Below are 13,635 nucleotides of genomic sequence, written 5' to 3'. Positions count from 1 at the left end.
GGGCATGCTGTGCGCTGGCTGGGTAATGGCGCTACTGAAGGGTCCTCTGGACTAGGCAACTCCCTCGGTTCCCTGGCCGATGTTTAGGGGCGGAATCTTGCTTCCCTCTTGGATGTCCTGGCCTTCCTTCACATGCGGAAGATGTAAGGCAGACTGTACCTTCAGCCATGGTCCAATGCAGAGTTCTTCTTACTACTCCTTGTTAAGTCTTCAGATGATCTTCCCAAAAGAGGGGCTCAGCCCTCTTTTCAATCCAAATGGATCGCAGGGATTGGTGTAGGATAACCCCTACCTTCATGAAACAATCATGGGTCTCCACCACCCATCTCCTGTACGCACAAGGTCATAACCAGAGTGCTTTGTAACAGAAAAGGTAAAGGGGTGAAAACATGTAATAATAAGTCCCAATGCTCCAGATAAGATTTTGAAGTAGGAGTATTTTACTCCCCATTTTTAAACTTAGAGAGAGTAAATGCAATTTCAAGAGTGTAAAAATGACTTTTCTCCTTGGCAAGAGAGTAAAATGTATATGACATCCAGCCAACATGTGCAAAAGCTATATGGGAATCATTGCTATGCAGCAGCTTTCTGCATTGTGACAGAATACACCTTTCATTATTTCTCCAAGGTCTGGCCATTTGATCTCTCCTGTATATATTTAAATGTTGAAAACACAAAATCCTAGCCAATTACATAGTAAAGAAAACATGAATTGTATTGTGTGTTTTGAGGTTCGATAACATAATTGTCTTTGATGTTTAATGAAAGTCCTAATTTCCTGGAGCTATTACTATCTAATGGTATGCCAAAGTTATGATACAACAGTGCAAAGAGGCAATGATGCCATGTTGATTTCTATATATAATCTCATGGTCAAATGGTTATTTATATAGCGCTTTTGGCAAAGAGCTGTACATAGAACATATTTATCATAATTATCACCAAACTGAAGTCGGTACTCTTATCGTCCTGGAAAGGATGAAAGGCTGAGTTAGCCATGCTGGGATTCGAACCCGCAACCTACAGATCATGCACAGATCGCAGCAACGAGTGCTCAACCAGTTTGGCTAACATCCTTCAGAGGTCGGTAAACTGAGTATCCACTAAGGTATAATAATCACAGTGCCTAGATGTTGGACAAACCATGTATGAAGCACTACATAAAGTTAAATACCTATCTGGATTATCACAGGGTCAGGTGTTGCTGAGTTTCTATTTCAATTACAAATGTAACTTTCTTTTGATTGTTTTAGGAACAGCGCTTGCACTTCCCGGAGAGACAGGTTTTGAATGTTTTAATTGTAGTCTTGAAGATTTGAGATGCTATAACAACTGTGATTGGTGCAGTGACAATCACTCATCCTTGAGCTGCCACTGACCATTTATAGTAACGTACCCCATTGACTGCAAAGTTGATGGATGTAAACTAGACCCTGCATATGCATCATTTTGCACACTGTCTTTATAGTTATAAGTGGAAAAATGATCTGCCTCTGCATGATTATGCACAGAGCACAGGAACTCTGAAAAATACAATTGTGCTATACTGGTTTGCTTTCACTGAAAAAAAAAACAATTTGTTACAAAAGATGAATTCTTAATTGCAACTTAGCTTTCCATCTTATTAATTATACAATCCTGAAAGGGTAGCAAAATAAATATGCAGATGAGCATCAACACAGCAGAAGCTGAATGGAAAGAAACAGTCCTTTTATCACAGTGTGAAGTTTATTTTATTGAAAGGCTTCAGAGAAATACATTCTGTTTCAGAGGCTTTTCTCCATGGGTTGCAATTGCGTCCGCGTAGATAAAAATCCAAAGAAGCGTTCTGGTTTCTGTCAAGTAACTTGACTTTTGCACTGCTCTCTGCTCTAAATGAGTGTGTAAATGTACACAGGTAAATAATAAAGCCGTTGTATTTACAAGATTTTCATGCATAAAAAGGCCTAGTATGCATCTTATCTGGAGGCCTGCTAGGTCCCACCCTTCTTCCTGTCTGTTGTGGATAAAAGGGTCTCTCTGGTCAATGGAGCACTCTGTGGTTCCTGATTAAAGCGGCAAGTCTCCCTTGAAACTGCGGCAGGACCAGATTTTCTGGTGCCGTCAATCCACATACTTGTACATTCTGAATAGGGTCCTCCTGCGTGGAGGACTAATGTAATACACGCAGTCCCAGGCAGGACATTTCACTGTCCATTGATATTAAGGGTGGGATCTGGCTTCAGGTTGGTACAGTGCATATAAAAGATTATTGGGGTGTCCCGTCTCCTTTGATAACCTCTGCAGCCAGGCTACATGTGGGCCTGTTTGAAGTACACTATTAGTATGTTAATTGCTGCCACCATCTGGAGGGCAAAACAAAAAGGACAGAGTAGATCCATGGAGCCTTTGTTAGTTAATTAGGCTGGCCATGGCAGGAGGAATGTTTTGGCCCTCCCCCTTCCGAGATGCATCATGTACTCCACCTGTCAGATCCCAACAAAATTTGACAAGGGGGATTGCACCTGTAGGCTGTGTCCACCCAGAGTACACAAGTCTATGTGTATGTCATGCAGTGAGCATAGGAAATGTGTACAGATTAGTCCCACATATTGTACTGAGGTTGATCATTTCATATAAAATTCAGAAAAGCCCAGGTGAGTGCACACCCAACACGCCGATGATTGATTTTCCTCACAGAAGGTCAACACCGTCCTCCAGGGAACAGGAACCCTCCCCAGGAGATCCTCTGGGAACCAGTACTTCAAATACAGTGCTGCCATGGCAATGCCTTCTCATACCAGGGTGCGGATTACTGGACTTCTTGTGATGTCGGCAGAGAGATGAATCGATGGGAGTTAAAGGCCAGAGGAGAGGTTCAGACCACATGGGTGTCTCACCAGTTTGGTTTTCGTTAGAGCTCCTAAGCTTACTCTCTCCCTCTCCACATCCTGCAGACAAGGTAATCTGGATATGACAACAGGAGACAAAAGGCCTGGAAAGGGCCCTTGAAAACAGTCTTGCTATAGACCATTTCGCTGTAGCATTTTACCTATGTAATGGGGAGGGCAGGGCCCCTCTCAATTGTTTCATCATTGGACCCCTCCCCTTAGTGGTTTCATCTTTGTACTTCAAAAGTAGAAGGATTCGCCTGAAAACTGTTGGGCATACAGCCAATTCCAAAGTCCTCTTCCACAGCCGGTTACTCGTACACTAGAAGTATTGTGCAACCAAAAGAGCGTGCACGCATAGGTACTGTGGATCAGAGTCAGGTGCATTCAAATCACTACATTATTCAGTAGAAGTTACCATTATGATATAAATATAATTACAGTATTGATAAAAAGCATACAGGATAGCATTCAGTGTTTGCAATCAAAGCACGTAGGATGCAATGTTCCCCAAAGCGCTATGCACCCAAAGGTCGGTGCTTCCAAAGTATTTGGCATCCTACAACCAAATACAGATACATTTCACACCCAAACCACAGAGCACTACACACCCAACAACTATGTACTGAACATTCACAATGAGCAGCAACAAAACTACTGTGCGGTCCAAAGCAGCGTGCATGTACACTCAGGGTACACTGCATCATACACCCCACACCAATAGTGCAATTTTTGGATGATCAAGAGCTTGCAATAGTGTGGGAATATTGTTACTTGGAGCACATATTTACCTCGGAAGTAGCAAATTGCAGTATACATTTGATAAGAGAGCAAGGCTACGCAGACAATGGCGGCCCTAGTCTCTTTAATAAAGAGTTAGGAGGGGGTCTCACTTATCCCCCTCATTAAGGCCTCTAGGAATAAGATCCCGGGAGTGGTCTTGTTTGGGTTAGACTAGAGCGCGATACGGTGTGTCACGAAAAGTGGTTAGGCAAGTTAGAGGGCAAATTATGGAGAAGAACATTGATACACCTACAGAACATAGCAAGTCAACACATGTGAACCGAAGATTACGTTTTATTACTGGGTCTATTCAGTTCCACAATTTAGAGTGAAGGTTTTCTAAAGGATTTGTTTTTTAAGACATCTGAATGAAGAGAAGCGTACAGAATTGATCTGCTTGGAGAATTGATCTGTTTGGGTTGTTTCCGTAGATAGGCAGTGGTCGCAGTGTACGAAAAGAAGTAGTGGAACTATGTTCCGTGCTGGTCTGCACCCACTCCCTACAAGCCCTATCACCACGTCCCCTCCCACACACAATACACACCCCAAAACACTTGCACCTGCTATTTAAGGGAACCTTCGTGCAAGTTTCAACATCTTCCTACACTTTTATTTTAAAACGAAACCATTCCGGAACGGTTCCTTTTTAAAATAAAAGTATAGGAGCTGTAAAAGATCATTAAAAAAGGTAGAGGAGCACCGCTCCCGCTCACTTCGACCACTGTAGATAGGTCAGGAAATAGACCGGACAAAACCAAGTGTATGGATAAAAACAATGTTTTGTTTTTGGTTCAAAACAACTTTTCACAACATACATTTAAATTACAAAAATGAAGTCATTACACATCATACATCAATCAATTTGATACAAGAATTACTAAAACCAAACAGACACAAAATATTTACATCCAGATACTACCAAATTCATTATATAATTAAACCAAAATTGATCATATATGTCAGTAGAAAATGTACCAGCATCCCAAGCGATCATGTCCTAGTACATATCAGGTATATCCAAGATGCTAATAAGGCCCTCAATAGGTTTCCATATTCCATAAAGTGATATCCGTGCGGATATGCTTTCAGTGCACAGGCAATAAAACCAATATATGATATGATATGATATATGACATTTATAACGCGCCTATACACAAGTGTTTCAAGGCGCAACGAGGCAAGGGAGGGGGAACAGAGGGAAGACAGACAACGATCTTACTAGGCCAGGTGTCATTCAGATCGCGCAAGGGAAGGGAGAAAAAGAAAAGTGTGGGGGGGGATTTGGGGGGAGTGCAGTACATGGGATAATAAATAATCACATAAAATAAATAAGAACGGCCAGCTCGTGGCAAGTGCAGGGTGAGTGCAGACATAAGTGCTACATAAGTGCTGGTTAGGGGACTGAGGGATACAGAAACAGTCCCCAGGTGCAGGGGTTGCCAGGAAGGCAGCACAAGCGTGCAACTGGCAGGGCTAGGGCCCAAGTGCAGATGGGTGGCCAGGTAACCCGTGCAGTCTCATTGTCGGCCAGGACTTCAGCAGGGGAGAAGGGGAGAGAAAGCAGAAGAAAAGAGGAAGGTTTTTAAGTGCCTCCTGAACCGAAGATGGTTTTCCTCAAGTTTCAGGGGGGCGGGGTGGCTGTTCCAGAGGAAGGCCCCAGCCGAAGAGAGAGTTCTACCACCAACTCGTTGCTTCGAGAAGCGACTGACCCTGAGGAGTTGGAGGCGGATGAGCGAAGAGCTCGAGTGGGAAGATATTTAGGAAGAGAGAGTTGAAGGTATTGATGCCCCAGAAGGCCTTGTGGATGATGCAGAGGGTTTTGAACTTAATCCTCACAGCCACTGGGAGCCAGTGTAGAGATTTCAGTCCTGGAGAGATACGATCCCTGGGCTTGAGGCCAAGGACAAGTCTTGCAGTCCTGTTCTCTATAAGTTGCAGAGGGCGGAGAGTAGAGGCAGGCAGTTTTAGAAAGAGGCTGTTGCAATAGTCCAGTCTGGAGAGAACCAGAGCTCTGGAGACAGTGACCTTCTGGGCGAAGGAAAGGAAAGGAAGACTACCTCTGGATGAGGTACAGCTGGTAGTGTGACTTCTTAGAGACGTCAGAGATGTGAGGAGAGAAAGAGTGTAGAATCGAAGATGACCCCCAGTTTTTAGCCTTGCAGGTGGGAGCAGGAAGCAGTTTGTAGGTTTACCACATCATCGACTAAGCGACCAAGATTTCTAATATAACCATCCCGTAGTTTTCTACACAGAGTGAGCACATGTCTGTTTCTGCCATCTCATCGATGATTTTCAATATCCCACACATTCGTTTCTCGGTGGTTAAACCCATACTCTGACCATGCACTGCAAGTGCAGGGAGTTCTCCTAGTCTCAACGGTAGGAAGAACCTTCTCCAACGATGGTCAGGGCACATTACCAGGCATCTCTGCACGCGATACCTCACTCGCGTCAGCCCTGCAAACTCAGGGGAAGACTTAACTATCGCCAAGTGATGATCATTTTGACACCAGTCTTGTGCTCTCAGTTTCTCAATGAAACTTTGCTTGAGGTTATGGAGGTCCATTAACCAGTCGGGCTCCCAGAATATTTCTACAAATAATTTCCTGATCGAGTCCCGATACTTGCTGACAATAAGGTATTACTTAACATCAAGCCCAACAGTTTTAACAACGTGCACATAAGATCTTTCATAATTTTCCCATACAATAGACCTTGCCTTTCACAGTCTGGACCAACCAGGGACAACACTCCCAGTTCCAGCCTTAAGGCTCCCGTAGGTATGCTCTTTTCAAATACTATCCCTCCAACACATTTAGCCATTGAAATGTATTAGCATCGAATGGATTACCCTCCCGACCGTATAATATCGTAGCGCAAAAGCCCTGCTCATACACCATCACGAGTCCCTTCATGCGATACCCAGCAGCATCTCAAACAATTTTCTGTGCCGTAAGTTTTTTACTCACGCTCAGATTTTCATGCGTTTTCTTGATGTTAATGCCCCCCTCACCCCAAATAACAAAAACCATCAACCTGCTCAATGATGCCCATAATGCAAGGCAAGGATTTAGGTCGACATTTCCTCCAGCTGAACCACATAGGTCCAGGCCACGTGTGCCCATATGACACATCTCCCTCCTCATAGTGCATTCTGAATCTTGTATCGTTCTATCATATTTCTTCCGATAGGTCTTTCCCCCTTCAAATGGTAGCACCCAGTCTGTAGTACGATGCTGCTTTCCACCCTTCAAATGGTAGCACCCAGTCTGTAGTACGATGCTGGAGGAGAGCGACTTGAACCAAGCTTGAAACACTTGTGTATAGACGCGTTACAAATGCCATATCATATCATACCATACCATATCATACCAAGCTGCAAATCCATCTGTCACATGGGTAGTATAGCTCAGTGGAAACGCGCTCGTCTTGGAAGCAAGACGATGCAGAGCAACACGGGTTCGATTCCCGGGTATGGCCTTAGAAATTTTGTCGGTATTAAACATGTTATAAATAACCAATTATAATTATAAAAATCCAGTGACAATTCATTGTCTCTGCAATATATGAGAGTTTATTTATAACTAATACCCAGAGCTGTCCTCCCGAGACAACCAGCTTCCTTCTTCAAAACCCTGCTCAATTTAGACAGGTTTGCAGCTGTCCAAGAGACCCTGTTTCTAGCACATCACCCAGTAATATTGGGGTATCTACAAAGTAGTCGCCCTCCTGCAGTTTTAGCATAAGGGCCGAGTGGTCACTATGGCCATTTGCCCGGACCGCCATCCCCGTTACATGATGGAGCATAGAACTGGTACAGAAAAAATAATCTAAGGCTGCGATACAATTCCGACCAGTCCATATATCACTCCTAAGGTTCTTCCGTTCAACATACCCACCTCACATTCCTTCATAAAGGTGTCTGGATAATGAGAAAAAACATTTTTTTTTATTTTTTTTTAAAACAAAAAAAACAAAAAGGTGTTCTTGCATGATTGGTATATGAATATGCTTCATGTTGAAAAGAATAGTTTAGCAAAGGAATACAAGAAGGTACTGCCCGCAGGGCAAAAACAAACACTCCAGTTCCCGAACAGGCAGTGGTCGAAGTGAGCGGGAACGGACGGGAGCGGTGTTCCACTACTTTTCTTTTTTACTGTTAACAGCCCCACTACCTTTTGCAAAAATGTTTACCATTCTGGAACTGCTCTTTGTGAAGTTAAAGCACACTTTACTACCGGATATCAGTTACAGCTAAACGGAAATCTGTTTCAACTCAATTGGCCGTCAACCAGCATGATGGCCACCCTTGAAAAATGTGGTGCGTGTTGCTCCCTTCCTTCCTACTCTGTCCCCCGCCGGAGTCACAGTTCCACTACTTTGTTGGTGCACTTCTATCACTGGGAACTGGGATTGGAGAAGGACACGTACGCGACTGCGTCTCAATAGACTGAAAACCATAGAAGTCATGGGAGGCCGGGTCAGGGCGGGGAAAAGAGAACCATTTTCTCAAGTACGTAAGAACGTAGAGATCATTGAATCAGTAAGAGATCTTTTCAGGTAATGTCCCAAGTTTAGCACCTGGAGAAATGTGCTTTGGAGAAATTTGTGGCAACATTGAGCGCCTCAGTGATAAAAGAGCTCAAGGCCGGAACAACGAATGGTGATCAGAGCCCATTGATTCTCAATAGTTCTGGGATAAGATTGAGAAATGATCAGGTCAAACTAACAGAGAGCTAAGAGGGCCATGTTGATCGAAGGAAGAAGGGGGTTAGATTATCTCCATGCGGAAGGGAAGAAGGGGGGTTAGATTATCTCCATGGCTAAGGGAAGAAGGGGTGGTCAGATTATCCCCATGGCTAAGGGAAGAAGGGGTGGTTACATTATCCCCATGGCTAAGCGAAGAAGGGGTGGTCAGATTATCCCCATGGCTAAGGGAAGAAGGGGTGGTCAGATTATCCCCATGGCTAAGGGAAGAAGGGGTGGTCAGATTATCCTCATGGCTAAGGGAAGAAGGGGTGGTCAGATTATCCCCATGGCTAAGGGAAGAAGGGGTGGTCAGATTATCCCCATGGCTAAGGGAAGAAGGGGTGGTCAGATTATCCCCATGGCTAAGGGAAGAAGGGGTGGTCAGATTATCCCCATGGCTAAGGGAAGAAGGGGTGGTCAGATTATCCCCATGGCTAAGGGAAGAAGGGGTGGTCAGATTATCCCCATGGCTAAGGGAAGAAGGGGTGGTTAGATTAGCTCCATGGGTAAAGGAGGAAGGGGTGGTTAGATTAGCTCCATGGGTAAGGGAAGAAGGGGGTTAGATTAACTCCATGGGTAGGAGAAGACAGGGTGGTTAGATTAGCTCCATGTGTAAGGGAAGAAGGGGGTTAGATTAGCTCCATGGCTAAGGGAAGAAGGGGTGGTTAGATTAGCTCCATGGGTAAAGGAGGAAGGGGTGGTTAGATTAGCTCCATGGGTAAAGGAGGAAGGGGTGGTTAGATTAGCTCCATGGGTAAGGGAGGAAGGGGTGGTTAGATTAGCTCCATGGGTAAGGGAAGAAGGGGGGTTAGATTAGCTCCATGGGTAAGGGAAGAAGGGGGTTAGATTAGCTCCATGGGTAAGAGAAGACGGGGTGGTTAGATTAGCTCCATCATGGGTAAGAGGAGACAGGGTGGTTAGATTAGCTCCATCATGGGTAAGAGAAGAAAGGGGTTAGATTAGCTCCATGGGTGAGGGAAGAAGGGGGGTTAGATTATCTCCATGGCTAAGGGAAGAAGGGGGGTTAGATTATCTCCATGGCTAAGGGAAGAAGGGGTGGGTAGATTAGGTCCATGGGTAAAAGAAGAAGGGGGGTTAGATTAGCTCCATGGGTAAGGGAAGAAGGGGGTTAGATTAGCTCCATGGGTAGGAGAAGACAGGGTGGTTAGATTAGCTCCATGTGTAAGGGAAGAAGGGGGTTAGATTAGCTCAATGGGTAAGGGAAGAAGGGGGGTTAGATTAGCTCCATGGGTAAAAGGAGACAGGGTGGTTAGATTAGCTCCATGGGTAAGGGAAGAAGGGGGTTAGATTAGCTCCATGGGTAAGGGAAGAGTGCCAGCAGCAATGACTTCAATCAAGATAGGGATTGAAACAGATACTCTTTTTCCTAACATTAACAGAAGTGGTCTTGTAAATATGTCTGGCCGGATGACATTTGTATTATTAGTTAAGCACCAGTTTTAATACATTTGGATCATTTTAAATAAAATGGGAGATTAGAAATGAAACTGGAATTGATGCACTTTCTTTTATGAAACTAGATGTGCGAACAGTTTATTTTATAAACCAAAAGAAAACACAAGAATCAGTGGTATAAAAATGTATGCAGAGCCCCCCTTTGATTAAAAATGCTGTTGCCAAGGCCCAGCCCCACTAGTGTTTCAGTGCCCTCCAGATGCCATATCTGATTATATTTTCTAATAAAAGCAGTCACCGTACTACACTGCTCCCTTTTAGAAGAGCCCTGCCGCCCTCCCCCACCCGGACATCCTTCCGGCACCCATGGGTGGGAAGGTCACCCCACAGTTTGAAGACCACAGCAATAAATAAGATGTGAAATTAATTGCCACCCTCCCATAGAGGGTACTCTTACCACGACGCATAGAATTACCCTGTTGCCAGTGTGTCGCAGAGGGAGGGGACCAATGGCAGATAGAAACCCCCAGCCCTAGCAGCAAAAACAACGAGACCCAGAACAGCACAGCAGGTGGTAGCCCTTCCTTCATGTACATGCCAACTCCTGAATGTAAACAATCCAAAATCTGTTGGCATTGTGCCAACTCCTTTCTCCATGTACATGCCAACGCCTGGACGTAAACAAGCGCAAAACTGTTGGCATTTTGCCAACTCCTTCCTCCAGGTACATGCCAACTTCTGAACATAAACAAGCCAAAACTGTTGACATTGTGCCAACTCCTTCCTCCATTTACCTGTCTACTTCTGAACGTAAACAAGCCAACATCTGTTGGCATTGTGCCAACTCCAAAACGTAAACAACTCAAAACTGTTGCTATTGTGCCAGCTTTTTCCTCCGTGTACATGCCAACTTCTGAACGTAAACAAGCCAAAACTGTTGGCATTGTGCCAACTCCTAAACGTAAACAACTCAAAACTGTTACTATTGTGCCAGCTTTTTCCTCCGTGTACATGTCAACTCCTGAACGTAAACAAGCCACAACTGTTGGCATTGTGCCACTCCATGTAAATGTCAACTCCTGAATAAAAACAAGCCAAAACTGTTGACATTGTGCCAACTCATTCCTCGATGTACATGCCAACAAACGTTGGCATTTTGTTAACTTCTGAACGTAAACAAGCCAAAACGGTTGGCATTCTGCCAACTGCTGAAAGTGAACAAGCCAAACTGTTGGCTTTGCCAATGCTTTTGTGCAGGCATGAGGTAAGCCTTTCCCAAACACTGCCACAATGGAACTACCTGGGCCTGAGGTGGCAATACCTGGTAAATGGTGTTAATACACAGGCAGGTTATAGTAGTACCTTGCAAACGGTTGGCTAATGCCTTTAAGATTGCCAAAACTGTTTGCGTTGCCAATGCTCGTTTGAAAAGGAATTCAGTGCAAGGAACAGACGTAAGGACACATATTGCTTACCATCACGTGACTGAAGGCACACTTGGTTTAGGCATTTTCATATTACACCAAGAGCTGGTTTACATCTGCAATTAAGCCATTATCTGCCAGGAAACAGATTATAAGTAACACCGGTATCCCCTTAAAAAACACAGAGATAGCTTGAAGATGTGTGTGTGTTTTGGCTGGTAAGGGGCAGGTATTGGATGGGAATGGCCGTGACTGTAGCATGACATGGGTGGCCAATGGATGGGTAAAGATCCAAAGGCTGTGTGCCCCTTCGCACAACCCCAGTACACTCCTCTCTTCAGTTCTTTTTGCAATCGTTTTGGCTACTATGCAGCGCTTACACCACTTAATAGCCAAAACTAAAAAGGGTCTCTACCTTTCACATCTGGGCAATCCTAACCCCAACACCGTTCAATCTCCTCAGCTTCGGAAGACGAATGCCCTCACTCATGAGGTGGGCGTCTGCCCCCTCCCCAGATCAGATCACAATATCCAAGGCCATGCAGCGTAGAACTGCCCCCACCCTACTGATACAATAATACCCAGCCAGCATTGACATGAAACGCACCTTCCACATCTGTGCATACATCCTCCAGGATGTGCCCCCTCCCCCCACAATCTGTATATTGCACCGACAGAGGCCTCGTGACAGGTGCGACGCGCCCCCGTCCAATCTGTGCAGTGCAAGGCGATGGTGGGCTCGCCCTCATCCACGAGTCATGGCCAGGTGTGACAACACCCCCCCCTCACATGCAGCCATGCCCAAGTCTGCCCCTCCCCCCAGGTGGGGCAGCCGAGTACTGCTCACCACTTTGCAAAGCACATGCTCCATGCCAGCCTCGGGTGTGCCCCAAGACCACCCCGACAGAGACAGCTCACGCTTCATGTGCCCCAGCTGTGTCCCCCAAACCCAGCGCTATCACTGCCCTTTTATATTCTGGCCCCTCATCGTTTTAGTAACACCCCCCCCCCCCACCAGATTGCCTATGTTGCAGGGCAGGTGTGTTCGAACGTGCCCCCCCCGCCCCCAAACTAGACCATGCTCCAACTGCGTAGTCCGTTCCTCTCCAAGGCATCCCCCCCGTGTCTTGCCCCCATGCCACCCCCGCCCTTGCAATCTCCCCCCTCCCCTGGCTGTGACCCCCCCCCCTTTCCGCGTCCACCGCACTGATGACTCACTCTGCATATGGCCCGTTCTCAGGGCAGCCCCGGGTGCCCCCCCCCCCCCACACTGCATATCCCTTTCACGCCATTCTGCATGGCCTGTGACCCCCCCAGGTGTGCCAGACACTGACTGAGCACAGCAGTTTGGCAGGGCACCGCAGGTGCGCCACCCCCATTCTGCATGCCCTGTGCTGCCCAGGTGTGCCACCCACACTATGCGTGGCCCTTTCCCCGGGCACCCCGGGCACCCCTGGCTCCCCCCACCCCACCACTCACTCACTCGGCATAGCCCGTGCTCCAGGGCAGGCGCCGGCTCTCCCGCAGGATGAGGATGGGTCTGGCGATGTGGTCGGCCGAGCACTCCACCTCGTCGGCCGAGAGCCCCAGGAAGGCGGGCCGCACGTACGGGAAGCGGGCGGGCAGGTCGGGGCCCCCGGGGCCGTGCTCTGCGCCGCCCGGGCCGCCCGCTGCCATCACGCCGCCCATGAACGAGGCCACGGCGGAGCGCAGCCGGCTCAGCATGGTCCGGGGGCCCCGGCGCTCTGCGGGGGCGGCAGGCGGGGCTGCGGCCGCTTCATGGGGAGCGGGAGGTGCGCTCAGGGCGGCACAGGTCCGGCAGCCGGGCGAGAGCAGGAGCCGGGATCATGTGACCAGCGGGAGGAGCCGCTCCTGTCATTCCCTCCCCTGCCCATCCTATGCACCTCCCCCGGCATCGCCGGCCCTGGGTGTGGCCCACGTGGGACCCCCCCAGAGCTGTCATTCCTTTGCTGCTCCTCCCCTGCCCACCCTGACATCGCTGCCAACCCCTGCCCCCGCACCCCCTATCTGGGGTGTGCTAAGAGCAGCACCTGCCAGGCTCGAGCTGCCACCCCTCTTCTGTCATCCCTCCCCTGCCCATCCTATGCACCTGCCAACCCTTACTACACAGCCTCACCGGCGCAGAATGCCATTCCCTCTCTGTCAATCCTCTGCTACTCCTCGCTGCCATCCTAGGCACCTTCCATGACACCCCTTGCAGTTCACCAGCCACCCCACCATACCAGACTGGGTATGCCAGGGACAGCCTCTGCAGACTGCCATTTCCTGTCATCCCACCTCTGGCCATCCTAAGCATCTTCCAGGACATCCCTTCCAGTTGCTCCACCAAACATCATATGCTTATGGTGTGCCAAGAGCAGCCCAAAGATCAA

At 47.4% G+C, this 13,635-nt stretch overlaps 1 protein-coding gene across 1 annotated transcript in view; it reads right to left on the bottom strand.

The window, feature by feature from the left end:
- PPM1H (protein phosphatase, Mg2+/Mn2+ dependent 1H) overlaps nucleotides 1-13,161 on the bottom strand; it is a 625,702-nt gene extending 612,541 nt beyond the window's left edge. Inside the window, exon 1 of the mRNA XM_069629843.1 lies at nucleotides 12,726-13,161. Coding sequence (XP_069485944.1) covers nucleotides 12,726-12,967 — 242 coding nt within the window. The 5' untranslated portion in view covers nucleotides 12,968-13,161. The remainder of the gene's footprint in view (nucleotides 1-12,725) is intronic.
- Between the last annotated feature and the right edge of the window lie 474 nt (nucleotides 13,162-13,635).

The sequence above is a fragment of the Ambystoma mexicanum genome, chromosome 12, assembly GCF_040938575.1.
Source record: "Ambystoma mexicanum isolate Mex_15411 chromosome 12, UKY_AmexF1_1, whole genome shotgun sequence".
Classification (NCBI taxonomy): Eukaryota; Metazoa; Chordata; class Amphibia; order Caudata; family Ambystomatidae; genus Ambystoma; species Ambystoma mexicanum.
The sequence above is the reverse complement of the archived record's forward strand: the minus strand, read 5'-3'. Positions and strand labels throughout refer to the sequence as shown.